The following is a 27,709-nucleotide window of genomic DNA, read 5'->3' as shown; positions in this document are numbered from 1 at the left end:
TCATCACATTTGCGCCGACTCCGATTTCAGGCTCTGGCTTGTCAGATTGTTATCAAAGAAAATACAAATGGTTATCAGAGAAAGTACCGCACAGTCTGTTAAGGGGATAAGCATCAGTATGTTCCACAGAATCAATCAAAAGCCCAGGTATGTTGAATCTGTCCACACTTCTCGCAAGGATCTACTGTATATTCTCAGTCAAAGCCTTATTGATTTGTGCAGATATCTTTAAAGAAAAGCTGAACTGACATAACACAGTCTGTCGGGATGTTAGTTTAGCTTGAAGGTGCGGGGAGGCGAAAAATCAATAGAACTCATTTTTGAATTTCTTCAAAAATGTTGAGCTAAGCCTTTGACTGATCCCGACTATGTGACTTTCTTGAGAAAGATTAGTCAAAACAACAATGCAGTTTGTGAGTAAAGCTATTATTAAAGGTGTGAAAGAGAGAAATAAATAAAGCTGTATTCACATTTTAAATTGCATTAACTTTGACATTTACTGTATACCTTTGCACATTTCATTTCAGTTAATGACTAATTTAGGGTGATGCATTCTGTTAAATTAAACTCTGAGTCTGCTTCAAACCTCTTCCAATAATTTCTGTGATCTTTCTTTAAATAGTCAATCTCACATTCAGTTTATATTTCCTCAGTGAAAATGATACATCTTAGACACCCACTATCTCCTTCTAACCCATGCCTGACACTGTTCATTTCCAAATCACCCATACAGTCCAGAAGAGTTTGACATTTTGCAAAGTGTAACCAAGACATTTTGAACATAGTTGCAAGACTGAGGGGATTACTTGAATTCCTTGGCTTGGATGGATGGATGGAAAGAAAGTAAGAAAGATGGATGGATCCGTTCTTTATTTTCATTTTTTTTGTTCTTTCTATGGATGGATGGATGAATGGATCCATTATTTTTTAATTTTTTTGTTCTTTCTCTCTATGGATGGATGGATGAATTGATAGATAGATGGACAGATAGAAAGATATATGTATAGATAGATAGATAGGAACAACAATGGATAGAAATGAAAAAAGAAGGAAAGAAATAAAGAAAGGAATGGATGAATGAATGGGTGGAAGGATAGATAGATAGATAGATAGATAGATAGATAGATAGATAGATAGATAGATAGATAGATAGATAGATAGATAGATAGATAGATAGATAGATAGATAGATAGATAGATAGATAGATAGATAGATAGATAGATAGATTTATTTATTTATTTGAGTGTCATGAGACTCGACAAGCCCACAGCGATGTAGTTCTGATAGCAGTGCACATTATTGCAAGAGTGGGGTGTAAAATAAATCATTTATAAGTCAAGATGATCTTGAGCTTGTGTGTGTGTGTGTGTGTGTGTGTGTGTGTGTGTGTGTGTGTGTGTGTGTGTGTCGGTGTGTGTGTGTGTGTCGGTGTGTGTGTGTGTGTGTGTGTGTGTGTGTGTGTGTGTGTGTGTGTGTGTGTGTGTGTCGGTGTGTGTGTGTCGGTGTGTGTGTGTGTGTGTGTGTGTGTGTGTATGTGTGTGTGTGTGTGTGTGTGTGTGTGTGTGTGTGTGTGTGTGCTCTCTAAAGGACAGATGCCTGCTTGCTGCCTTAAGGCAACCTCACGGTGTCTAAGAGCCTATAACTGCAGACAGAACGTTGAATTATTATATGGAAAAATGAGCTAAGACCCAGACTGCAGATGTGAAATAAAAACACACTTTGACCTGTTGCCAAGTTTGTTTCTGGGGCTGCATGACATCATGTGCACTTAAATGCAGGTTTACAAGAAGTGCTTGAGAATGAACAATCGGCACTAATTGTGATGACAGTAAATGGCACAGAATCGTACTGATATTATTTCAAGTGCACTTATTCTGTGACAACATGTGTGATATATATTAGTATTTACATTTATATATATATATTTTTTTTTTACCCATCTGACTTATTAATGAGCCACCTGCCATTTAAGTGTAAATAATTAATTGGGGAGGCCTTATTTTTGTTTTTATTTATTTGTTTCATATATAACAATTGAAGTGAAAAGAATGTATTCCCCTGAATAAATGAGTGATGTGTGATTGTGAGCACTTTAGGGATTCCAAAGACCACCGTTATCTCCTGCTGTTATAGTAATGCCTTCCCTAAGGACTGTGTGGTGATTGTGGCTTGATGAGTCTTGTGAGTTTCCTCCCTTGAGCTTTGTGTCCACATATCTAAACTGGGCATGTCAATGTGATGAATGAGGTGTGTGCAAACTTACAGTTAATCAGAACTTACCGGTTTTAAAATAATTTAATGACATGATTGTACATAAAATACCTCAGTTGTGCAAACACTAAAGCAAATATTGAACATGAATCATGATGTTAGAAATATTAAACTGCTGGTATAGATAGATAGATAGATAGATAGATAGATAGATAGATAGATAGATAGATAGATAGATAGATAGATAGATAGATAGATAGATAGATAGATAGATAGATAGATAGATAGACAGACAGACAGACAGACAGACAGACAGACAGACAGACAGACAGACAGACAGACAGATAGATAGATAGATAGATAGATAGATAGATAGATAGATACATACATAGATAGATACATAGATATGTCTTTTTGAAAATAATAATAATTTCCTTTTAATGCCTCATGCAACTAGGTGGAAGGGTTTTACACTCCAACAGTGGACAGCCTGCTTCACAAGCTCTGTGTGCAATAATAAGGGAGAATGTTTAGGCTACTCGGTGTGGGCTTTTGGAGCAGTCTGCACTGCACTGGTGCGCATTTGTCCGCTGACAGCTCGCTAACTGCGCGTCTCTCCACCCGCTGATGCCTGCAAATGACATGCCACGAAAAAATAAGTTAAGCGGAGTAATATAATAAACCAGCTCACTTCCTCTGGCAATCGCAGAAGTGGCGGAAGTACGTCAGTTTGCTAGACTCCGAGCATTTACACTAAGCAGTGCGATTTCTGACGAGCAATAACAGAGAGAAGAGGAGATGTGAATCATCCACTGTCTCTTTAAAGCCACTTAGTGAAGCTTCACGTATTCTGACAAACACGCCGACGTCTTTCCCTTCAGCCGCAGCGCGCGCGGGCAGCGTTCAGGAATGAACGCGTTCAACTTACTCTCTGCTGGATAACCAACTCTTTTCCTGGTTGGATATGATTTGTTTTTGGTGGATTGTGTGCTGAAGAAGGATCTTTGGGGGATATAACAGCGTTTTCAGCCTGACGCGGACCGTGTTGTCTCGGGTGATTTCGTGGCGTCTCTTCACGCTGAAACTTGGCGATACAATAAGTTCCTATTTTTAAATTGTTTGACAAACACGCGGATGCCATTTGTTTTGTTTCTGGCATAGTGGGTCATGAATCGGGTGAAGATTAAAGCAGGGCCAGCGTCATGAATCCAGCGCGCGGTCTGCAGTATCTACACACTGATGTTGTTGTAAACCATTGCAACAAAGTTGCCGTGCGCGTGGAATTCACGCTACTGTAATTAAACAGCCATTTTGCACCTGTTTAAATGAAGCGAGGCGTTTCGATACTGTGACGCTTTGGTTTGGATTAGGCTACACGCCTTAACCTGCATGGATCACATTTGTTTGTTTATCACATTACGGAGCTTAACATCCAAGGTCATACTGTAAATTGTTTACAGGCTTCAGTGTAGGCTACATGGATGTGTTGTATTGATTGTGTGGAATCGACTGTTTTTTACGTGATCAAGTGTCATTTTTTTCTTTTTTCTTTTTTACGGGGGGAGGGGGGAGGACATCGCACCGTTTTTAAAATGGAAGGGAAAGTGAAGCAGAGTCGCAGATCCCGTTCGCAGCGCGAGAGGGGACGGAAACGGGAGGCACGCGCCGGGGAAACCCGCAATCGAAGCCCCTCGTCTGGTTCCGAACGGGAGCGAAGTCCCGGTAAAAACGCTCCACCACGCTCGACATCCTCGAGCAGAACCCCGCGACCCCCCCGGAGGAAGAGACGCGAGTCCAGTTCTCAGGAGGAGGATATTATTGATGGATTTGCTATTACCAGTTTCGTCAGTTTGGACCGTCTCGAGGTAAGAACCAGTTTAAATATTCTGAACACGTCTGACCGTCTATGGCCGCTGCGAGGGTTCAAGTTTTTTTGTGTGTATTCATAATACGATTGTGAACGGCTATGATGACATAACCGCTTCTGAGGGTGCTAAACAGGTGTTTGGTGTTATCACTGTGTCGCATTCCAGAAGTTCCGTTTGCCAGTGAGCGTTTATGATGACAGAACACAGTGATAGTGACGTAATAGAGGTCACGGCTTTTGATTTTGCTCGCTGTCACTCTTGCAGAAGTGTGTCAGGAGTGTTTGGCAGCCCACTTCGAAGAATACAGTGAATCATTTTGAAGCTTCTGTTTGAATAACAAGAGAAACAATATCGACTTGAGTTTGTCAGGCTGCTGATGATTCATGACATATCGGGAAGTTGTGGTTTTTATGGTTTTGGGGGCTTTTTATGTAGGCTAGAGGAGCTGTAAATGTCTCTTATAAATGACACTTGTTGACATGCACTTCCTGTCATTACTGTTGTTCCAGATGACAAAGTTTAGTTGTTCCAAGTTTTTGTTGTTATTCCAAGTTATAAAATAATTTTCACCTTGAGTAGCTACCTATTCACGACTCAAATGTGCTCATATCAAGATGTTTTTTTGTTTGTTTGGGGGGTTACCTATTTGGCCTGTGCAAAATATGTGATCTATATTTTTCTTTAACTTCATGACCTTAACGCATGGACTAAAAGAGTATTTAAAAGCAAAATATCTGCAGTGATTATTTGGATTATGCCTAGAAAATTGACATTTTTCATTCAGAAATTGTAAACAAGTTAATCATAGGTGTATTCTACTTGTTTTTGTATAAATTCCATTTTAGTAGATTTGTTTGAAAGCCTAATAGACTTTCAGATACCCATATGTAGATTAAAAAGCATCATTATGTCTCAAGGTTTCCTCAAATTAAGTACTGTAAACAAACCATCATACACTCAATGTGGGCTGTATTTATTTAGTGTGTTTGTATGTGAGTGTGTGTTCCCCAGACATGATCATTGATTCATCAACTGGTGTGTTTGATCTTTTTGTACTGATAGAGAAGATAATAAGGGCAAGGGGACACGCATAGTTGTGCAAACAGCCTTGAGTTGACGGTGAGTTGTATAGCTGAAGCGATTGGTTATTGGCTAGCACGTGTGAGTACATTCATGACAAATGACAGTGACCAGTGAGCTGTAAAACAGGGCTCAGTCACATAAACAAATATGGATATACTACTACATTGACTATGAAAACAGTTGTCACAGTACCTCTCAGGATCAAGTGATTTATTTAATGTGTTGCGGTTCAATAAAAAAGCCGATTTGTGTTAATTTAAACATTAACATGCTAATTGAGTGATCATTTCTCTACTTTGTAGAGGTGTTCAAGGTTCAGGCATATGACCCTGAGAAATAGGCATTCCCTACCATGATTACTATTGGTGTGCTTACATTTTCATAAACATGTACAGTTTGGTTCATATTTGTTGTTTGTTGGATGAACAGCACATCACTTTGTGTAAGTATTAAGATGTTCTAGTTGACGTGATCCTTTTGAGGATGGGAATCCACCCACATTCAGTGTAATTCAGGCCACTGCAGATAAACACATCTTTCTTTGAACTTGTCCTCATATTTTGAATGTCTGATGGATGGTTAAGTGACTAGAGCTCTCTATCTGGCAAAGGAAAAGAAATCATCAGAATCATTTTTTTGCTACCTAATGATATTCTTCTGAATCTGCTTTCCATTTTTTTTTTTTTTAAATTTTCAGGGATGATTTAAATGTCAGCTGAGGGATATGATGCAGTGTGGTAGAAGCTTTGAGATGTGTTTTAGCAAAATTACATAATATGTCCCAGCTCTTAAAGTCCTTCGGTGTAATGAAGTACTTAATTGATAAGAAAGCTGCAGTTATTTCCCCCTCATGAGAACGAAGAGGCTTTTGTGCGTGTATGGTTGTGCTGGATACAGGATCCTTATAGTCATATTATATATTTCTCTGCGTTTAATGTTACAAGTTGGAATTTTAGTTGCATAATTTTGCTATGTGAACATTAAGTGTTTCATTTGCATTTCTGCTTTATTCTATTGGATCTCTGCATGTAACCATTAGTTTTACCCATTGTTTTGTCCTCACTATAGGATGAAAAGACGAACAAAAAAAATAGTTTAATAGTTAAAATGAAGGCGATGCTGATGATGTCATATTGGAAGCTCAGGAATTTTTAATGAAGTATTGCACTGGATCTGACATCTCCACGGTGATTTTAGTTCAAGGGAATGAGAACGATGATGAAGAACTTTTGTTCTTATGTTGTTAGATATAGATGTTTTTGAATTGCCTGTCTTAAATTTTAAATCTAAAAGAAAATCGTTCCACCTGGTCCCACCAGCTGGTGTCCACACTTGCACATTAGCTGCTCTAAATGAGCCTATAAGCTATTGATAACTGTTCTAAACATGAAGAGGTGGAGAAAAGTGAATGCTAATGAAAACTATGATCTAAGATGCTCTTTAAAAGATTGAATTGAGATCATGTAGTGTATCATTAGTATTTGTTTGACAACACAATGTTCTGTGAAAGACTGTAAACAGTAAGTAATAAACATTTTCAAGGCCGTGTTTGATTTAGTTTATTTTCCACTTGTACTATTTTTCCAGCAATTTAGGTTTTTTCTTTTTTTTTCTCCATGAAGCACCCGCTGGCTGAGAAAGCTGTTCAGGGAAGACAGAAACGACAGACTAGCGTTAGTGCTTCTCTGAAAATTGCTATAAAAATAATGGGAAAGAAATTGAGTAGAGTCATAAGTGGCTCATTAAGTAATACAGTGTTTTCTTTTTAAACAGGCCGACCTTATAGGCCAGGTTTCTCATTCAGTGAAAATTATTACTGTTAAACACTTGCACATTTGAGGATATATAGTTTCCGCTGTGATTTATGAGCATATGAGTGAATTCTATTTTTTTTTTTTTGACTCTGGTAGTTCCCTTTGACACCATGGAAGTGTTTGCTATATACTTGTTGGAATCTGTTTTGACTTTTGTTTTCAGGGTTATGCGTTGTGGTTGTGGTTTTCTGTCTGTTTCTGGGCGTTGATGAATCATTTCTCCAAACAAGTTTCAGATCACCTCCAGATTTGTCAACTAGATATTTCAAACAAGGCCTGAATCTAACCAAAGGGATAACTTTTAAGCTGCTATATTTCATTGGCTTTTTTAAGTTACCACAAAATGTATATTATTTCAATCTGTTGACTTGAAGTATGAAATCATGTAATATTCGTGTATAATATTGGTAACTTGAACGGCACATATGGACAAAAATTGTTTTCTTTAATAAGATTCAACATATTTGTGTATTTACTCTGAACTCTGAATAGCTTAAGAGGGAGATTTTTTTTTATTATTATTTTTATTATTATATATATTTTTTCAGACCGAGTATATAGGCTAACTATCACAGATTGCTGTATTTACTTATTTTTCTACACCAATACAACAATAGTAATCAACCAATATATCGGTAAGGCCAATATTTGGCATTTTGAATGATCAGCATTGCAAATAATTTTTTTCTGTTTGGCCAATAAGTGTTGGTGTTGCTATCTAAAGCAGTGGTGTAACGAGCCAACACCGGGCCCTTATGCAGGATTATAAAGCCGGGGCCCCCTACTACAGCACGTGATGACACAATGTCCACGAGTAGGCTACCATGAATAGGACAGGATAATATCGTAGAGACACAGCATATTAGAGATGGGATGACTGACAAAATCAGGAGTAGCCTATGCCCACCACAAAAAACAAAAAAAACAAAAAAAAACTGGTGAAATGCGCACCATAACACATGAAAAAAAACACTGCTAGTGATGGCACACCATAACACATTGCTACTCACTGCTATGACTACACACACATAGGCCTAGGTCCAAATACATAAAAAAAGATGCTCACTTACATTATAGCTGCATTCTCCGGGCTTTCCTCTGTGAGAATATGCATGTTCACTTACCGACCCGGGGATTCCCCAGTCCCAATTCGAAACAAATTACACCAAAATCCATCAATATTCGTTTCACACATGTATTCAATGAGCAGTATAATATGTTGTTGTCATTATTTATTCAAATAAATTCACGATAAAGTAAAATGTGATCAGACTAAAAGTAGTAAAATGCGATAGGGGGCCCCGGCTGTCAATCAATATCTTCCAGTCACGCCGGCCCCTGATTGGTCCGGGCCCGTAAGCATACCCTGCTTACTGAATCCTGTGATCTAAAGTATTAATCTATTTAATTCAAAGGTTTATTTTTTCATCAAGTTTTTCATCATTCAAATTATATATTTCTAATTTATTAAATATTTCTAAAATAACCATGTGCAGGTCCCCAGACTAACTTTTTTTTACTGGAAGCGCTGTACCTACTGACTGAAAATGTTAGGAGCACAAGCAGAAAATTTAGGGGCACACCTTAAATCAGCTTGCAATGCAATTATTCAAATTTCCCCCAAAATAATTGTAATACTGACACATTTTTTTAATAATAAATAGACTTAACGTACAGATATTACAATGTGCAATTTTATTTTAAGTTCACAGGGCTCCAGACTAACATTTTGAGGGCAGCAGCACCAGAGCCACTGAGTTCTACAAAAAATATCACATAGCACTGGGGCTGACAATAAAGCACTAAGCTTAATTTAGGGTGTAGATGAAATTAACTTAATTATTATCATTCATAATGTCTTAATATTAATTAAAAAGCAAAACGAGCGAAAAAATGTATATTAGTGAAAATAGCCAATAAGCATCCTACTGTTTACAATGGTAATTACATTTGATTTTTTTTAAATAAGTGTTTAAATAAGAGTTTTCCTACATCTTAAAATTTTTCGTTTTAGGACAATCTTTGAAGGATGAACAAAAAATTAGTTTGTCATCACATTAAAAACAACATTTATATATGATATTATAGTTTTGAAGTGCTGGAAAAAGATGTGTAGTAGGCCTACTTGTAAGCGTTTGACTATTTCTGTCACAATATCGTTATGGTTAGAGTTACTACATTAGCCTAAATCCATGGTTAATCTTGCTGATTTGTGGACTGAAAGCCTTCTATAAGCGTTTCTCCTGGTTTCCACGTCAGTGCTGTTTGATATATGTATTGTTTGTAACCGAGAACTCTGCGTCGAATCGGAATGTTTCTCACTGGATCTCGCAGCGATGTTGTTATTAATTCTGAGGCGAATTCAATGGATTTCTTCACTGGATCTCCAGAGTCTGGATCTCCTGTTTACAGTGTCGGGTGATCCAGGTCGACCAGCGACTGGCAAGTTTGGGGTGCTGCACTGTCTATTATTGGTCCGAACTAATAAACGGTCCGTGAAGCGCAAATGAGTAGCACGTTTTCGTTCCACTTTCATTTTGTTTGTATTTGCTGCTCGGCAACGTTGTGGTCGCGCCAGCGTGACCTAAATATATTTGGTCACACCGGCAGGAAAAATGGTCAAATTGGTTGCAGTCTGGAGCCACCATGTGTTATTTACTGTAAATTATTGGTAAACCTTTAACAAGAAACAGTGAAGAGCAGTGATATTTACCTACTGATAGTTTTACAAAAATATTTTAAAATCTAAAAAAGGCCGCAGAGGGAACAGTTTTCAGAGTAACACTTTATTTTAAGGTGACGTTATTAGGCTATAATTAGGCTATACGTTACTACATGTGCCTACTATAGTAATCACAGTAAATTATGCATAATTGCAAGTAACTAACCCTAAACTAAACCCTAACCATAACTCTATGGTAAGTACATGTAGTTAATTATATTACTCAGTACTTATTTGAGTAAGTACAATGTAACAATGTCATCTTAAAATAAAGTGTAACTGTTTTCAGTACAAACAAATTGTTCAATTGTTTTAAATCCATATATTAAAACTGAAAATAAATGGTCAAATAAAAAGCATATTAAAACCATTGTCATATTCACAATGTTGCTTTATTTAATATTGCCAGCAAAATCATTGTGGTTATATTGGCAATTTGATATATTGTCCGTATATATATATATATATATATATATTATTCGTACATGCACATTATTGCTTCTTAGTTGGCACAGTCATAATGAAAGAGTGTGTGTCTTAGAGCATGTTTTCTTTATAAATGACGCTTGCTGTGAAAGCAATTAGCGTAACAATTGTCGACAAGCTCCTGCTCTGAACGTGAGATAGCTGCCTCGGCTCCATGGGGAAAAGCCTTTATGGTCTGACTGATACTAACAATAATTGCTGAGAGTGCTATTCCCACATTGAAATAAGATATGGAGATGGGATAGGTTCTCTGAGGCCTGTCTTCCTCTCTCACACACTCCTTCTCTCTCGATTTCCCTCCCTTTGTATGTTTTAGTACATTTGCGGTTTGTTGATTGGTGTGAAATGAAAGGCTCTTATGCCTGCATAACCTTTAGATTTAACCTCGATCTTGATTGGTCGAGCCTCAGCAGGAAAGGTCATCAGACCCATTGCAAAACATTATTCTCTGGATATGATGATTTATTAAAAAGATATGCTCCAAATCTGAGTGGACAGGCTGGTTAATTTATGTATACAGCTCATTTGCATGGGATGATGCCCTTTCTTTGTCTGTTCAGAATAACATGTGTTAGTGTTAGTCAGCATCTGCATAATTAAACAGAAGTTAAGTGACCGCGCTGCCCTTTCACCACAGCCACTTGCTGCTTATTCAAGAGGGTTCATCTTGATTGTTTGGCTAAATGTCGATTATTAGAGCATGTACTGTTTAAAGTGCCCATATGCTATTTTAAAGCTTCTTAATTTTGTTTTGAAGGTTTCCTACAATAGATTTAAATGCATCCAAGGACAAAAATACTTACATTTTTTTACTTACATCTTACATTGCGTCGTCACAGTGTCTAAAACAGTTCGATAAAGTATTCGGTATATCTAAACCCCTCCTTTCCGAAAGCCTTCTCTGCTCTGATTGGTCAGATGGCCAAGCCTGTTGTGATTGGTCTACCGGTTATAGTGCGTGTCGGAAACAAAGTGGTCATTAGTAGGGGTTGCACAGACCAGTAGACTTTAAGTTTGACTAGTCGCTGATCATGGTCGATAGAGGGCACAACAGGATTAGCAACCCGCGTTCAAGTTTCAGCTCGAGGTTCAGGCTTAAGCCCAAAGCATACTTTGGCCGTCCACCTGACTTCATTTTCGTCATAAGGAGAGTCCGCAGACTTCTGCACAACAGAGCATGTGCGAGTGACTTGAGTGTTTGAAAACAAAATCCACTAGATAGATAGCACACACATTGAATGTGTATTTCCGCGCTCTCGGCCAAAGGAATATACTGAAGGGCTTGCACACTCAACTGTGCGCAAGATGGAGCAAAAAGTGGAAAATAAAGTATACCCGAGCTTTTATTTGTTCATTATTGACGTCATCAGTGACTCGTTGATGTCGACTCAAACTTAAACTTGACAACATAAATGTTGAGCTCAAAAAATCTGAAGTCGTTAAACCCCTAGCCGCTACCATATCTGAAGTTCAGTTTTGGAGGCTTCTTCAGCACTTTTATACACAGTGATACGAACATTAATAATGGCGTCGGTTTTACTGTATCAACTCGAGCCAGTGTTGTCAATTTTTGGAAGTACATGCAAAGTGGATTTGCTTTCTCAGCACAGAAAAGCGTATTCTCAACATGTCAACATGCATTAGCATTACACTCTTCCAGGCCTCAGATACAACTGCAGTGTTTGAGGGCGGATCAAAATACACCATAGGCTGGCATTATGCAAATCTGTTACAAACCTACGTAGGTTCGAGGAGGAAGTAAGGGTGGAATTACTGACAACTCGTTTCAGGCAGTTTAGAATCGGTTCGTTCTCCATTTTTTGTAGACTTTTGATGTTTAAAACTTAAAAAGCTGACCTTTTTATATTCACAAAGAGCCATATTACACACTACAAAAAAGCATTATAAGGGCACTTTAAAAAAAAAAAAAAAAAAAAAAAAACACGCAACAGTACTTTAAATGTACAGTCTGTACAGCAGCACCGCAGATGCCAGCTCTTCTCTCTGTATTCTAGCTTACAGCTTAATGACTTCCTGCCAGGGCTTAAGTATGTGCTCACTTCATGAATCCCCCCTATTTTCGGCCCTAACCTCCCCTCTCAAGCACTCCACTCCAGGTGCTGATGAAACCGTTCCCCTTCTGCATAATCATATTTCCTCTAGCATGAGCCAAAAACAGCCAGCGAGCCAAAGCTGCTTTTCATTGGAGGTCTCCGCCGTACTGGTCCCTGGTGATTCCATGACTTTTAAATGGTTAAGTGGGAGACTTAGATTCTGATTAGATACACTTGGTATGCTTGTACGGAATTAGAAATCAGTAATAATAACAGTTCCACCGCTTTCAAGAAAATTGACATTGATAAAACATAACCACATCATTTTATTTCCCTCACTTATAATAATCATCTAACTTGATTATTAAGGCTACAGATATTTTTTACATGATTTATTATGGTTGCATTTTATTTCGATGGTCCACTTTAGACATTCTATACCTATAAGTAACTTTGCAACTACATGTCAACTAATGCCTAGTTCAAACTAGGTTAACGTTAACAAGTTAACGAGCTCGACGACAGGTCGTGCTGTAATCACGTGCAAATCTGCGGGTGATCTTTATGTGTGAAATACTAAACGGCGCATCACAAACGCTCGCTGACACCTCGCCGACGCCAGACAAATATCTAGCATGCTAAATATCTGGAGCTGTTGGCCGACTCGATAGCCTTTGGTGTAACATGTCGTGACGAGCAACAGCCAATAATCATCTTATCACGTAACACAAGCCTTTTGTATTTGATCGTTGCCAAACCACAACACGAGAAGGTAGCTACTTTTTCATTATGAACATGTTTTACTCACCTTCAACTCTCTCTGTAGCACAGACAATCCCTGCTGCCCACGCATATCCATCCTTTCACCCATATTTTTTTTTCGGGTTTCTAACCAAATCATTGCACAAAGAACATTTTTTTTTTCGTGCACCAATTTTGTCCCGGCGTCTGTATTCAAATAGACAACCCCTATTTCGCGTCATTTACCATTCCACTTCTCGCGTGTGTTTCGTGACACAATGTGGTTTGAGGACCGGATAGAGTCGTTGGGTGACAGTGTAACACATATTAGAGTATTAGTAGACTGTTAGGTTAGGGTAAGTAGAAAAGTTGACGTAGTTGGAAAGTTACTTATAATCAGTAGAATGTCTGTTGGGCTAAGCATCACAATAAAGAGTTAGTAGATATTAAGCAGACAGTCTACTAATACGCTAATGAGTGTTAGTTGGCATGTAGTTGCAAAGTTACATAGGTAGTAGAATGTCTAAAGTGGACAATCAAAAAATAGTGTTACCTGTAATATATATATTTATATATTATTTATATATATATATATATATGTGTGTGTATGTGTGTATATATATATATATATATATATATATATATATATATATATGTGTGTTTGTGTGTATGTATGTGTGTATATATATATATATATATATATATATATATATATATATATATATATATATATCTTATATATACTCTTTTGATCAATGTATGCTTTCTTGGTGAATAAAATTATTCATTCCTTTCAAAATCTCCAAACTTTTGAATGGTATGTGTATATAAAAAATGCACCATGAACTATTGAAAGTGATGTTTTTTTAATAATATATAAGTGTAGTTCTTTTTTTCACAGTTTGTGGTGCATTTTTCTAACTGTGGATTTCCATTGAATACAATTCTAAGTCCCAGCTATTCTTCCATTTTAGTGTTGCTGTTTAGCCTTGAGGGTACAGATGATCTGTGGTTAGTGAACATTGACGTGCAGCGTCAACACTTCCAGAGTAGACGACTTCAAGCTGTCACAGCATGACTCAATGCTGGTCGATTCTATTGTAGAAATGGCGTTATTGTCTGTAGGCAAGTTCTGGATGGGGGTGTAATGCCTTGGAAATACTATGTTATAGAACAGTTGCCAACTTTTTAGAACAGTGTGTTCTATAACAGTGGTTCTCAACTGTTCTGTCGTAAGAAGAACCAAAGAATAATGTCGATCCAAATAATTAAATATGATATATAATCAGGAATAGTTTGTATAAAAAAATAAATAGGCTGATATTTTTATTAACTGGCTTATGTCTAAAGGGCTATCTATATTTAATTTTTTAACATCAAAGAACAAGCATCCAATCAAACTAAAGAGCTGCATGATTCTGAATAAATTGAGAATCACATTTTCTTTTGTATAAAATAGAGATCCTGAGTCTCCTGAGACTACAATTCTGAATAGACAACTAATTTAACAAAATAGGTAATTTACTAGAGATTCTGACAAAATGTTTTCTGTTTTTGTTTAAATCTCTTGAATGAATGATTTGATAGCTGTGCTTCCTTCCACCTATTCTTATGCGCGTTTCGGGATATCGCATAAAAAAACAACATGGATGAAAACGGCAAGATGCGCATAACTTGTGCGTAACTCAATTGAGGCGGATAATTTTTTTTTTATCCGATTAGAAGACATGCACATAAACTACGGTTACACATTTACAGAGTAAATCCCTCGATCCACATCAAAAAAACTTGCTCAACAGTGGATGTGATTGGATAACTGGACTAACTAGTGGATCACTTTCATTACAGCATCTCAAATGTTTGTTTTATTTATTCTGAAATGCCTGAGTCAAAGTCTGTCATCAGAATGATTTGTTTAAATTCCCTCCCACCCATGTGACTGTATCAACACACGGCTGCGTTCACAAACCCCAGGCGTCCAAACTCACGAACATGACAGCGTTTATTGCATTTCCTCTGCGCATTCTGAAATGCAAGTCATTTATAATGTAGGAAAAATAGCCACAGTAGCAGCCACTTAAGTTTTGCGCCAATTTATTATATATTTTGATATCTATTTTGCACCAATTTCCAAGGAAGTGATGGTTTTGTTCTCTTGAACACATGGAATGGAAATTTGCTGTATTTGCAAATGTTTATGCTCAATTACAATTTTGCGCGTAAGTTAAATTCGTAACTTTGAATGGAAACATTTCTAATGACAAATAATGTTTTTTAAGTCACTTGTCGCCACCTACTGGCATAATAATGTAATTGATAGCATTTTTATTTGAAGCGTCTATTGTCGCTACCTTAGACATCAGTGTTTATATCAGAACTATAAACTTTTATCCCAGTACTTCTGTGATGACTTGAATTATTGTAACAGAAATAATGATACTGTGCAAAATGACAGAATCTTATTCACAGTATAATAACTCTTTTTAACACCATGTACATCCCGCTCTTTATTTTCTCATTCATGTACATTTCTTTAACACTCCAAACTATCAATAACTTTCAATAGTATACTTTGCTATGTGAATAAACATGCCTCGTTATAAACAATTTAGAAAAATCTCTAACGATAGACACTGCTCAGCCTTCTATTTTGGCACAGATTGCCTTTCACTTTTCACCAGAACTAGCCTAATTAGACAAATGGGAACAAACCATGTCATAACCCTCATTGTTTGACCCAGACTACTAATTTTGTGTTCACTTACAAAGAGGATAAACATGGTTTGACCACAATGTGATGTGTGTGTGGTGTATTATTGGCTGCTGAAAGAATGAACATGCAAACTATAAATCACACTTCTGCTGTTGTTTCTGCATACCAAGCTGTCATGTTAATAATTTTGCATATTGGTGGGCTAATAGAGTTCAAAATCAGTTAATTTCAATGTTTGACTTTAAGGACATTTCGATCACTGTTGTTGTATGATAAACAATTTTGGTTGTTTGTTGGGTCGCTACTTTACGGTCCTGAAGAAGCAAAACCAGTTGAGAGCTGCTGTTCAAAAGTATGGCTTTAGTTTTTGTATTATCTAGTTAGAATTGTTGTCTTGGAAATACTATGTAGGGTGTCTACAGCATTGTGTTTTTTTCCATATAAATGCCATTAGATGCAATACAGCATGTTTTTCTTGTGGTGAAATGGTTTTAGTTGGGGAGCAGCTGTTATGTTGATGTTGTAGGTTTTCGACTGAGCAACAGAGAGGCCCTCACTGTCTGGCTGCATTGAGGCTGGAAATAGCACACTGCTACACACACTCACACACACACACACAAACACACACACACACACACACACTGCTGCCACAGCACATGAGTGACACTGCACTGGAAATCAAAGAAAAACACCCTAGTCTGCAGGGAGGGACACAGTTGTGCTTGACTGCCGTCAGTTTTGAGTCAACTGTATTGTTACTGGAAAATTATTATTTTTTTGTCAGATTTGACCCTTGTGACGAGACATCAGATGACAGCAGTAATGGATGCGGCTTTGCCACACTTGAATATCATGAATTCTGCTTTGCATAGGGTGATCGTATAACACTTTTTTTTTTTGCTTTGTTTCCTCTAGGTTCACTTTTAATGACAATATTTCTTGCATTTATATGGTCGTTTTGTGTCCTCTCCCTGATCCTTTTACCCAGTGCGGTCGGTAATACCTAGTGAAAGCTATCTGCTAGCATTCCCATTCTTCTCCTTGCTTACAGGTGAAGTTCAGGGACAACATACCCTGCATGCAACTTGTGTGAATGCAGAGAGTTTTGGCCACAAAAAAATAATTTGGAAATTTGATTGGCTATCATGTATTTGACCTTTTACGGTGCTACCATTTTCCTGTTTTTACACTAGAAGCAGCATTTTGTTTGATAGAAATACATCCTCCGTTTTAATGTTATTTTAAGGTGGTGTAGAATTAAATGAATGGCAAGACTCAGCATTTTGTTCACCTACCCCCCTCTGTCACCTCACATACCCCAGTTTGGGAACCACCAATGTAGTTAAAGCATTTAACAGGAACGGTTAAATGGCCCATGCTAACTGCCCTTTATCACATTAAACAGGCCTTTTCTTTTGCTACTGTAATTTTAAAGCTTATTAAGTATACCTCATTAAAGGTGCATTGTGTAATATTTCTGAGGATCTATTGACAGAAATGCAATATAAGATCCATAACGTTTTCAGTGGTTTATAAACCTTGCATAATGAACCGTTATGTTTTTATTACCTTAGAATGATACATTTATATCTCCATAACCGCGGGCACCCCCTTCTATGGAGGTCGACATATTGTGACGTCATGTTTCTACCGTAGCTGACAGCGAACAAACAGCGCTACAGAACGCGTTTCGTCACTACCTTGAAAAAGAAGTTTTCAGTGTTGTATAAAGACCTTACTTAATGAACCGTTATATTTGTATTACCTTAGAATGAGCAGTTTCTATCTTCATACACCGCGGGTTCCCTTACATTGAAATGCGCCGACATGTTTCTACAGTTGCCCTAAACGGACAAACGCGCTTCGTTACTACGTTGCTCTTTGTGCAAGGAAGCAAGCTTAGTTCAGTGAATAAAACACTTACACAATGATGAACAAGTAACAATAATATTCGCAATAACATATAGTTTTACTGAATAATTAAGTAAACATAATTTCTTAATTGTAAAGAAACCTCATTGCTGAAGTGGCAACTCTCTGCTGTCTCAGACGATGACATATTTTCCATTTCGGCCACCGTAACTTTTGTTGGTTGCAATTTGTAACCTCACCACTAGATGCCGCTAAAAATCACACACTGCACCTTTAAAGGTTTTGAATGTGAAACGTGTAACACCATTGTCATAACCATCCAGATTTCAAAAAGCTGTTTTTGCAAGTTTTTCTCCAATAGTTCTGACTTGGTTCTCAGGATACTGCCGTTTTGATTAATTTAATGCATCCTAAACCGTTGTTTTTCTATTCTCTTTTTTAAAATTATTATTACATGTTTTATGTTGTAACCCCTTTAACACATTTTTAGTGAAGTAGAGGTTGAACGATTAAATTATTGTTGGATTCTTTTGTTATTGTAACTGGCTAATACTTTTTGATTTGGCAGTTTCTTTTTCCTAGAGGATACAGAAGGACCACCTCTGTTTAGTCTTAAGAGCTTTTCACTTCACTTTTCAAAGACGCTGGGCTCCTGCAGCCCATGTGAGACAAGCAGGGTGCCTTGGGCAGGTTTATTCCATACGCCTCCGCGTGCTCTTCCAGAACTGGCACACTGTCTGGCTGTTTATTGGTTTTGTAATGGGATCCATATCAGGAATTTTTGGCAGACATAAAGTAAATGAGCTAACACACATTTGGACCCCACAGGCTAAATAAGAGCCATTGTTTTGTGCAGAAAGCACAATAGTGTTTCTGTCTCAACGCCAGTGCCTTAACGCTTCACAGAGCCAGAGAGAGATATAACAAAGCTTTGGTCAAAGCAATTGCTAATTGTGTGATTTCCTGACCTGAAGCTTTTGGAAAGTGCAAAGCATGTCTGTTTAGTCTCGGAAATCACTGTGATTCTCAAGCTGTATGTTGTACTACACAACACCTATTTTATTTGTTGGTCTGCATTCCATGGGGAAGGGGAGATGGGGTGATTGGCACCAGCCCTGCAATAATCTCTCCAAACCCTGCTGACACATGGGTGTGGTACACGTACACACTTCACACGCAGCTTTAAGATGCTTTTGTGGTGAATTGTCCTTTGAAATCTTCCTAGAAACCTTTTTCCTTTTTGCTGCTGGCAGAAATACTGTTCTTTAGCTTGTGATCCAGAGTGCTGACCGCATTGTGGACAGTTCTTTCGGTTGAGACACCTGGAATGAATTTCACGTGTATCAAGTTTCCCAAGGCAGAGGTGTTGGAGCACTGGTTCCCAAACTTTTTCTACCACAGTTTTTCCCAATCTAAACTTACCAACATAATGACACTCTCAAACATGACCTTGCTTGCAAAATCCTCAGGGATTTCTTTGAATCACTGTAATTAATACTGTACTACAACTTCTCAACTTCAACGGGCTTCTCTTTGTGTTTGTAATGTTAGTGGAGTCTTAACATGTTCAGCTTCATACTGTCAGATGCTAATATTTTAAGGCACACAACACCTCTGTACTTGTAGATCCAAGGTCATATTTTCTTTTCTTTTGTCTACAACTTGATGTGACGGCCATCTCGAGGCTCCAGTCTACTGGATGTGACAAAGTAAACATTGCAAATCCATTTTTCCTTTGTGCCAGAAGTTGCACGACCATTGGAGTACGTCAGAACTAGAACAGGGCATCGGTTTACTTTCTGGGATTTGTTGTCGTGTCTCGCTGCATCCAGTGTAAACAGCATCACTGATTATAATGGGTTCTATTTAGTTATGTTGCATCGCGCAGCTCATGTGTTTACTGTTTTAGTTGTTTTCGGTAGTTTTGACATTTGAAGTAGATTCATTGTCAGCTTTACGTTTTACCTGGCACTGATAGTCCTTTTACAAACCTGTCCATGTATTAGTACAGAACCATGCATAATTCATTTAGATTTGTACACGGCTCTCTACGGTATTCAATTCTAATTCTTCAATTGCGCCATCTAGTAGTCTGTTATTGCACGACAGCATCTGTTAAAACTGATAACAGACCGCCCAAGCGGGTACTGCCAGTCATCTTGAGGTAATAGAATGTCTAATTCATATTTTGTGTTAAATTATTTACTTATGTGGCAAGTAGTAAGCGGAGTGTATGTATAGTAAGCAGGATAATATCGCAGTGGGGCCTTGACCCTGAAGAGGTTTAATTTGCATAAGAATCTTTTGACTATACACTATCCCTTAGCCTTGCAGCATCCTCTACAATATTATGTTGCACAATTGTTTTCATCATTGATAATAATAAGAAATATTTCTTGAGCATCAAATCAGCACATTAGAATGATTTCTGATAGATCTGGAGTAATGAGGCTGAAAATTTAGCTTTTTCACAGGACTTTTTATTTTAAATTATACAAATATTTGACAATTTTACGTTATGAGCCTTGGTGAGCATAAGATACTTACATCAAAAATCCTACCGACCCCAAACTTTTGAACGTTAGTGTACATGAAAGAATTTTTATGTTCCTTTAAATTGAATTGATCAAATGTCAAGGACTTGACTAAAACGGTCATGATCTCAAAAGCTTTGGTAACACTATGCACTTGCACATTCTCAAGGGTTTCCAAATGGAAATCTCAAATAGTTCTGCAATGGCAGCAGAGTTTTACGCTCTGTCGCCTGCTGTATTTTTTTCTTCCTGTTGCTGTCTGTCTATTTCCATCTCTCTCTCTCTCTCTCTCTCTCTCTCTCTCTCTCTCTTTCTCTCTCTTTCTCTCTTTCTCCCTCTCCCTCTCCCTCTCCCTCTCCCTCTCCCTCTCCCTCTCTCTCTCTCTCTCTCTCTCTCTCTCTCTCTCTCTCTCTCTCTCTCTCTCTCTCTCTCAGCACCTCAAGTATGTGTGTTTATGTATGTGATGGCATTTAAAACATCTTGTTAAACATAATCAGTTTGTTAGCAGACTGCTAAAAACAGCAGTGCTCACCGCTACCCACATACTCGCACAGATACACACGCACACAAACAAACCCAGTGCAACTGAAAACCTGACAAGATGCCAAACTTGACACAGATTTATTTCAAAAGGCAAAGTGCTGTGTGGTACAGAACAAGGAACAAGGCAGCAGGGATGTTTAAAGGAACAGTTCGCCATAAAACTTTTCTCACATCTTCTATCATTACAAATCTTTTGAAGTCATGTGATAATTCATTTACTAATAGTAATCTTATCCTCTAGTGAGCTGCTGAAGTTGGATCTGTCTTTGTAAACAAATCATTAGACTGGTTTTCTGAATTGAATCCACTGATTTATAAAAATATCCTACCAGTACTCTTTAACCGTTTTCTTGAAAAAATTCTGTTTTTGATTTCCACTAAGTCATACCGGTTTAGAATGACTTAAGAGTGAGATGGAATGACACTACATTCTGTATTGTTTGTCAAGATTGATAAATTTGGCATTCAGCCATCCTTATGGGATGTTATGAAGGTTTCATGAAGCTAAAATTCTCTCATTTTCTTTTCCTTTCCCTAGGGCTGCATTTTTGGAGTATTAGTGAATTTTGTGATTTTTATTTTTTTCCTCTCACTGCTCTTTATTCATCATAGTATATTGATTTATCTTCTGTGGTTTACAGACATGGGCTCTGCATAAGAACTGTCAAGATTATTTTAAATTTATAGCTTGTGTTGAGTGCAAACTAAACAAGTTGTTTGGTGGCCCTCTGGGGTTAAAGCGGCCGTTTTCACTGAACTGTCTGAGTAAACGGAGTATCATATATACTAAGAAAACATAAATTTTAGATGTTTCTAAATTTTAGAGGGTTTCTCAAACCCTCTCTGATATTCATGATGTTGCTTCATTTTATCACCAGTTTATCAATAATTCTATCTTGCTATGTTGTGAATAAATATTTTATATATTGTTAGCTGTAATTAAAGTATGAATTGTGAAATTTCTGTGCTGGTATTGTGTCATAAAAAAAGAAGATTGTTTTCAAACATGTTTAATAATAACTTCCACTGTCTTCCATTGCCAATCAGGTAGTCCCTCCAAAAACTCACACTCATTGGTTGATCTAGCTGGGTTTGGCCGCTTGGGATGGTAAAACAAAGTTTTGATTGTGCCACGATTTATGGGGAGAAATTGTTCTGGTAAAAATTGTGATATATACTTATTTATTCATATTTTGGAAGTACATTTTATTTCTATTTTGCTTGTTTGTAGGGCAGTGCAATTCTCATTACAAGTATGGGAAGATGGTCGGGGCATGTTGCATTACCAAATGCACATTATAAGCAAACCAACTCAGAGAAGATGAATAGATTAATTGGTTGATTTACCCAAAAAGTGTAAACACTGGTGCTAGGGTTGTGCAATTAATCAAAATAAAGCCAGAATCGCGATATGGCTTTATTTTGATTAATTGCACAACCCTAGCACCAGTGTTTACACTTTTTGGGTAAATCAACCAATCAAGTGTGCCGCACACGTCCTGAAAAGTGAAGCCAAAGCATTTTGATCATCCCCTGGTGGCTGGCTGCAGCATAGGTCATAAACCCCGCCCTCTCTATGTAATCGAATGAGTTGCGAGCCAAACTTTAAAAATCCAATTGCACTTCAAACATTTTTTTTTCCAAAAGATGGTTTCTGTCATTTTAGGTAGTTTGTATGTTCAAGTGTTTGTATTTCTAACAAATTAGTTAGTTATTTGATGCTATAAAAAACGGTTGTTACATCTGCGGGAGTATCGGCAGGACCTTGATATCGTGGCTCCGCGGCTCTGAATGACGTTATTGGCAATGACCATATCTGCGATATTTTGGCTTCATTTCTCTACAGTGGAAGGAAGCAGAGACACAAAATCTAACTTTTTTTACAGTCTACGCAGTAAACGCATGACTAGACAGTCTCTGCATGATAAGCTGCGATAGGAGAAAGTACTTCTAGTTGTATCAAGTTGAACTCTGCAGCTGAGGCAGAACACACACACATAAACACGCTCATGTCGTGCTTGCTGATGCAGCCCTCTAGACTAGGTCATCTGCGGTCCCAGTCAAGCGATGGATGACCTTTCCCAGGACGCACGCCTTTCGTCCTGTACTGCATTTTATTCAGTTCTTCTCTTCAGCAGAACCCTATCAGTATTCAGAAGAACGCTGGCATGACTGTGTGCTTGTGTATTCACCCTTGTAATGCATGTTTGTGAATGACAAAGATAAAAAGGACGTGAAAGAAAACAAACCAACATGCCCCAAAGCAAAGGACGTCTGAGAGATTCTGCAGGGCACTGCCGAGAAAATGACAAGGACGGATCTCTAAATAGCATTTAGTGTTGTTTTACAGCTCCTCGCGAGCAAAGGAAAAATGGCAGAAAGGAAATCTGTGCATCAGTAGATTCAAATCTGTTTAATGCCTAGAAGGCTTTCTAGACTTGTACGCTACAGAGGCTTTTTGTTCTGCTGTTTTTCCTGCGTTATATCTCCATAGTGTTTTGCAGTACATGCACAGCTTGATAACAGTGAGTTGCATGTTTTTTAGTTGCTGCATCCACTGCAGAAATCTCTAATGAATATTGATATATTGCTGTTTTGACAACTGTGAGGTCATAGTAATTTTTCTCTTTTCCCCAGAGAAACAGAGCAATGCCAAAGTATGACAGGCCTCTGCCGAACCCAGCATTCCTCTACTCTTGTAGACACCAAAGCTGCGTGTTTCTGTCCTTGAGGGTAGTATCCACTTTATTAGCGTGTTTATATTGAGGCTACACTATATTGTTGTTTTATGCTTGACTTGATAAAGAAATTAGTTCATTGTATACACTGTTGAGAGTATGGGAATGGAACTGATTTGTCATTTAGCAGATGCTTTCTTATGCAGAGCAACTTGTAACGCTACAGGGACAATTCAGTCTTTTAGTAGTAAGGCTAAGGGTCTTGCAGGGACACTATAGTCCATTAATCACAAGAATTTTTCCTTTGACCTTTGGGTTGCAAGTTCAGACCTTTAAAGACAACATTAGAAATGCATTTAACTTCTGTAATTTTACACTTTTTTTTACGTCCCCCCACCACTTTTTTCTCTCTCTCTTGTATTTATTTGATCAAATATACAGTGAAACAATACTATTGTGAAATATTTATTTTAATATATTTTAGAATGTAATTTATTCCTGTGGTGGCCATTATACACACTAGCCATTACGCCAGTCTTCAGCGTCACATGATCCTTCAGAAATCACTCTAAAATGGTGATTTGGTGCTCAAGAAACATTTCTTATTATCAATGTGTAAAACAATGGAGCTGCTTATTGTTTTTTTCAGGATTCTTTGATGAAAAGAAAATCAAAAGACCAGTATTTGTTTGACATAGAAATATATTTGATCAATTGAATGCATTCTTATTATCTTGTATTATCTAGTATTAATTAGTATTAGTATTAAAAAATGTAATGGTAATTTAACTCAAAGTCAAACAGAATATATAATTGTGAATATCTGAAGTAGAAAAGTTGACAGGAATTATTAAATCAAACCTTTTTTTTTGTTTAGGGTACAACATGCACTAATAAACTGTGCAAAATTCAACCTGTTACTTTTGTAGGTTATTGAGAATTTCATGTTGTCTTTAAACTAACATCACTCCTAAATCTCACAAAACATTTGGATTTCCTACACAAATTAAATTTAAAGTAATGCTTAAAAATATCTAATACAACACAATCCTTTGCAAAAGTTTTCACATGAAACTAATTGTCTAAACATTTCACAAAGATGCCCTGTTTTGTACTGTGCATAGAGCAGTTAGTGGCTTCTGTGGAAACGCTTAAAACCGAACATGTGACCTCATAATCATCACTTGAGATGATTGACAGCTGAAATGGCCTCAAGACGCATAATAAAAGTCGCCTCTATTATGTCAGACGTTAAGTGTGGCGATAAGATGTTCTCCTGCTGGAATAATACTGACTCTGGCCTAATACTGCCTGTGATGGACTGAATGTGCGTTAAAATATCCATTTTTCAATCCATCTTATGATGGTTTTTGCTAGTGCAAGTGTGAGCTTTTGGCAAAGAGAGCCCTATGTTTGAAGTAGTTGCCAGACTTGACATCCAGAAGCAGTTTTGACAGGTTGAATGTCATATGTCTCTATTTCTGTCTCGTCGTCTGTCCTTCTCTTTGACTTTATTATTGGAACAGTGTTGTTTTTCTTTCTAAATATCAGTGCTTCTGTTCGCTCGCTGTCAGTTGCTTGACTTTCAGTGTAATTGAACTTCCAGATGCCAAGGGCAGAGACACATTAACATTCCTCTCTCACACACACACACACACACACACACACACACACACACACACACACACACACACACACACACACACACACACACACACACACACACACACACACACACACACACACACACACACACACACACACAGGCACCCCCACCTAAATTCAATCTGTACATCATTTAAAGTGATCGAGTCTCTACATTTGGACTAAACCGCTCCATTCATATGGATTAGTTTTACATTCTATTAACTTTTTGAAGGGACAAAGTGGTAGTTGCATAGACTGTCATTGGAGGGACTCAGATTTCATTTAAAATATCTCATTTGTGTTTTGAAGATGAACGAAAGTCTTACAGGTCCAGCCTCATCTAGTTCCAAACCCGTATTACTAACTTCTTTGTACAGAACACAAAAGAAAAACTCAAATTAGACACAATTTACTTTTTATGTTATGGACAGGTTTTCTTCTTTTTTCTTCTTCTTTCATACAGGTTTGGAACAATGTGAGAGCGAGTAAATGATGAAAGAACCATTTCTCTTGGTGGTGTACCCGTTTAAGAGACTTGAAGTAAGAGTTGGTGCTTTGAGGCATCACGAGCGACAAACCGTTGGCAAGTTAAGCAGAGAAACTACTCATGCTCTCGCGATACCGTTGAGTAGGAACACCAACAAGCAACCAGCAGTACTGGGTGACCTTCAGAGATTTAATCGCACCTACGTTTGTTTAATTCTAATCTTGATTCGATTTTGCACATGTTTGAGAGCCATTTACACTTTCTCTCTCTCTCTTTTTATTGTCACGGTTTTAAGACTAAGCTTTCTCAGCTGTAGTTGTGGTGTGATGTGGGTTTTGATTTCCTTCTCTGCTGGTCTGTTGTTAGATGAACTGCGAATGAGGCGCCTGATTCTAAACCATGAGCAATTTATTACATGCTACAGGGAGAGATCATAAAAATTATTTCACTATACAGCAGTCAAAGAAGTGAAGTATATGGCAAACACACACATACGCACATATACACTACTTACCCTGAACTAAAAGAAAACTAGCTGGCGACAACCGGCATCCTTGAATAATGCATTTTTGTAACACTTATCTTGTATTAGTCCTTGAGGGAAGGGGCGAGAGAAACCGCTGTGGATCGTCGCATGCCGTCCCTGAAGTCTATGTGACCTGATGCTGCCGTCAAAATTGTATGATGAACATCAATGCGTCTGGGCTACAACTAATTATTATTGTGGTAATTAATTAATATGTTTATTATTTATTTGATTAATCTGATTGATCTCCATCTGTCGGTGGAGTTAAAATTGCACTCTATATGTGTGTGTTTCTCTTTTTCCACATTTCACGGGTCATTGCATTACCAACAACAGTCTCCCCAAAGGTAAGATAATGCGGAACGCAGTGGCCCACAGCGAGCTGTTTGTAAACGCTGATTTACCTTACGCTTAGAGACACTTAATGCACATGTGCGCAGTTGCATGTTAACGCTCACTGTTTTAATCTCCCCTTGAGGGAAGCACTGTAAACACGACGCCTTTGCACACACACACACACACTTGGCTAAGCTTTATAAAACGGTCTTAAGTGTATTAAAACAGCATTCAAAAGACTAGCAAAGCTGCGGGTTTAGTATAGCAGCTATGGAGTGTTTTGACCAGAACTGTAAATCCTCAATTCTGGAAGGAACATCAGTCATTTGTTATCAGATTTATCAGGCGAGGAGTTGTCCGGTATCACTCGTCAAGAGCAGCCCTGTAAAGCTGAAATATAGAGAGAGGATGAATAGTATATTTTCGAGCGAGTCCTGTCCTTGGAGATTCAGAGCGCTCAGGGTTTGGCCTACAGCCTCACATCTGTTGAGCAGAGCACTGAAAGATCCAACCCAGCTCTCTGTCTTTCTCTGTCTCACACATATACAGTATATATATATATATATATATATATATATATATATATATATATATACATATATTTGTGTGTATGGTATGACGAAATACCGTCTCGCTAAATGATTTATATATATATATATATATATATATATATATCTGTGTGTGTATGGCATGACAAAATACCGTCTCGCTAAATGATTTACTTTTAAGCGATGTGCAGAAGGCAGTCTTTTTCATAATTGAAATCATCTAGGATCCTCGTAGCATACTTGCTGCCACATGGGAACTATGACTGTAAATGTACTAATTTAAAAAAAAAGAAAAGCAGAAATGTTGATTTGTCTATTTATGTATGCCTGCCTGCCATCCATCCATTCGTCTGTCCGTGTGAATTTTTGATTTACTTAATTTGGTTACATCCAATTCAGTATCATATTGTTTGTATAAAACAATTATCTTTTCATAAAAATATTCTGACCATCTGAAACATGACTAAATCTATTCATACATGCGCTACAACTCAAAAGTTTGAGGTTACAGTACAATAATGTACTGTAAAAACAGTAATGTAAAAATAATAATACAATTTTGGTACTTTTTTTCTATTTAAATATATTTTAAGGTCCAGTCTTCAGTGTCTCATGATCCTTCAGAAATCATTCTAATATGCTAATTTGCTGCTCAAGAAACATTTCTTGTTATCAATGTTGAAGACAGTTGTGCTGCTTAATATTTTTATGGACATTTTCTTCCAGTTTTTTTTTTAAGGAATAGAAAGTTAAAAAGAACGTTCATTAGAGTTCATTTAGAATAGAATTTCGCTTTAAAAAGTCACATTTGATCAATATAATGTATCCTTGCTGAATAGAAATATT

General features: G+C 37.5%; 1 protein-coding gene across 33 annotated transcripts in view; it reads left to right on the top strand.

Moving 5' to 3' along the window:
• Positions 1 to 2,755: 2,755 nt before the first annotated feature.
• The window catches only part of fbrsl1 (fibrosin-like 1), a 322,164-nt gene continuing 297,210 nt past the window's right edge, over positions 2,756 to 27,709 (top strand). For 18 of the 33 annotated variants that reach the window (XM_077241492.1, XM_077241495.1, XM_077241493.1 and 15 more), the window contains exon 1: positions 2,939 to 4,076. In XM_077241492.1, the coding sequence (XP_077097607.1) occupies positions 3,693 to 4,076 (384 nt within the window). In that variant the 5' untranslated portion in view covers positions 2,939 to 3,692. Of the gene's footprint in view, positions 4,077 to 27,709 lie in introns of all 33 variants that reach the window. The other 15 variants (XM_077241510.1, XM_077241511.1, XM_077241512.1 and 12 more) reach the window with 3 other exon arrangements.

The sequence above is a fragment of the Siphateles boraxobius genome, unplaced genomic scaffold (assembly GCF_051911475.1).
Source record: "Siphateles boraxobius isolate OS27281-9 unplaced genomic scaffold, OSU_SipBor_1 24, whole genome shotgun sequence".
Classification (NCBI taxonomy): domain Eukaryota; kingdom Metazoa; phylum Chordata; class Actinopteri; order Cypriniformes; family Leuciscidae; genus Siphateles; species Siphateles boraxobius.
The sequence above is the reverse complement of the archived record's forward strand: the minus strand, read 5'-3'. Positions and strand labels throughout refer to the sequence as shown.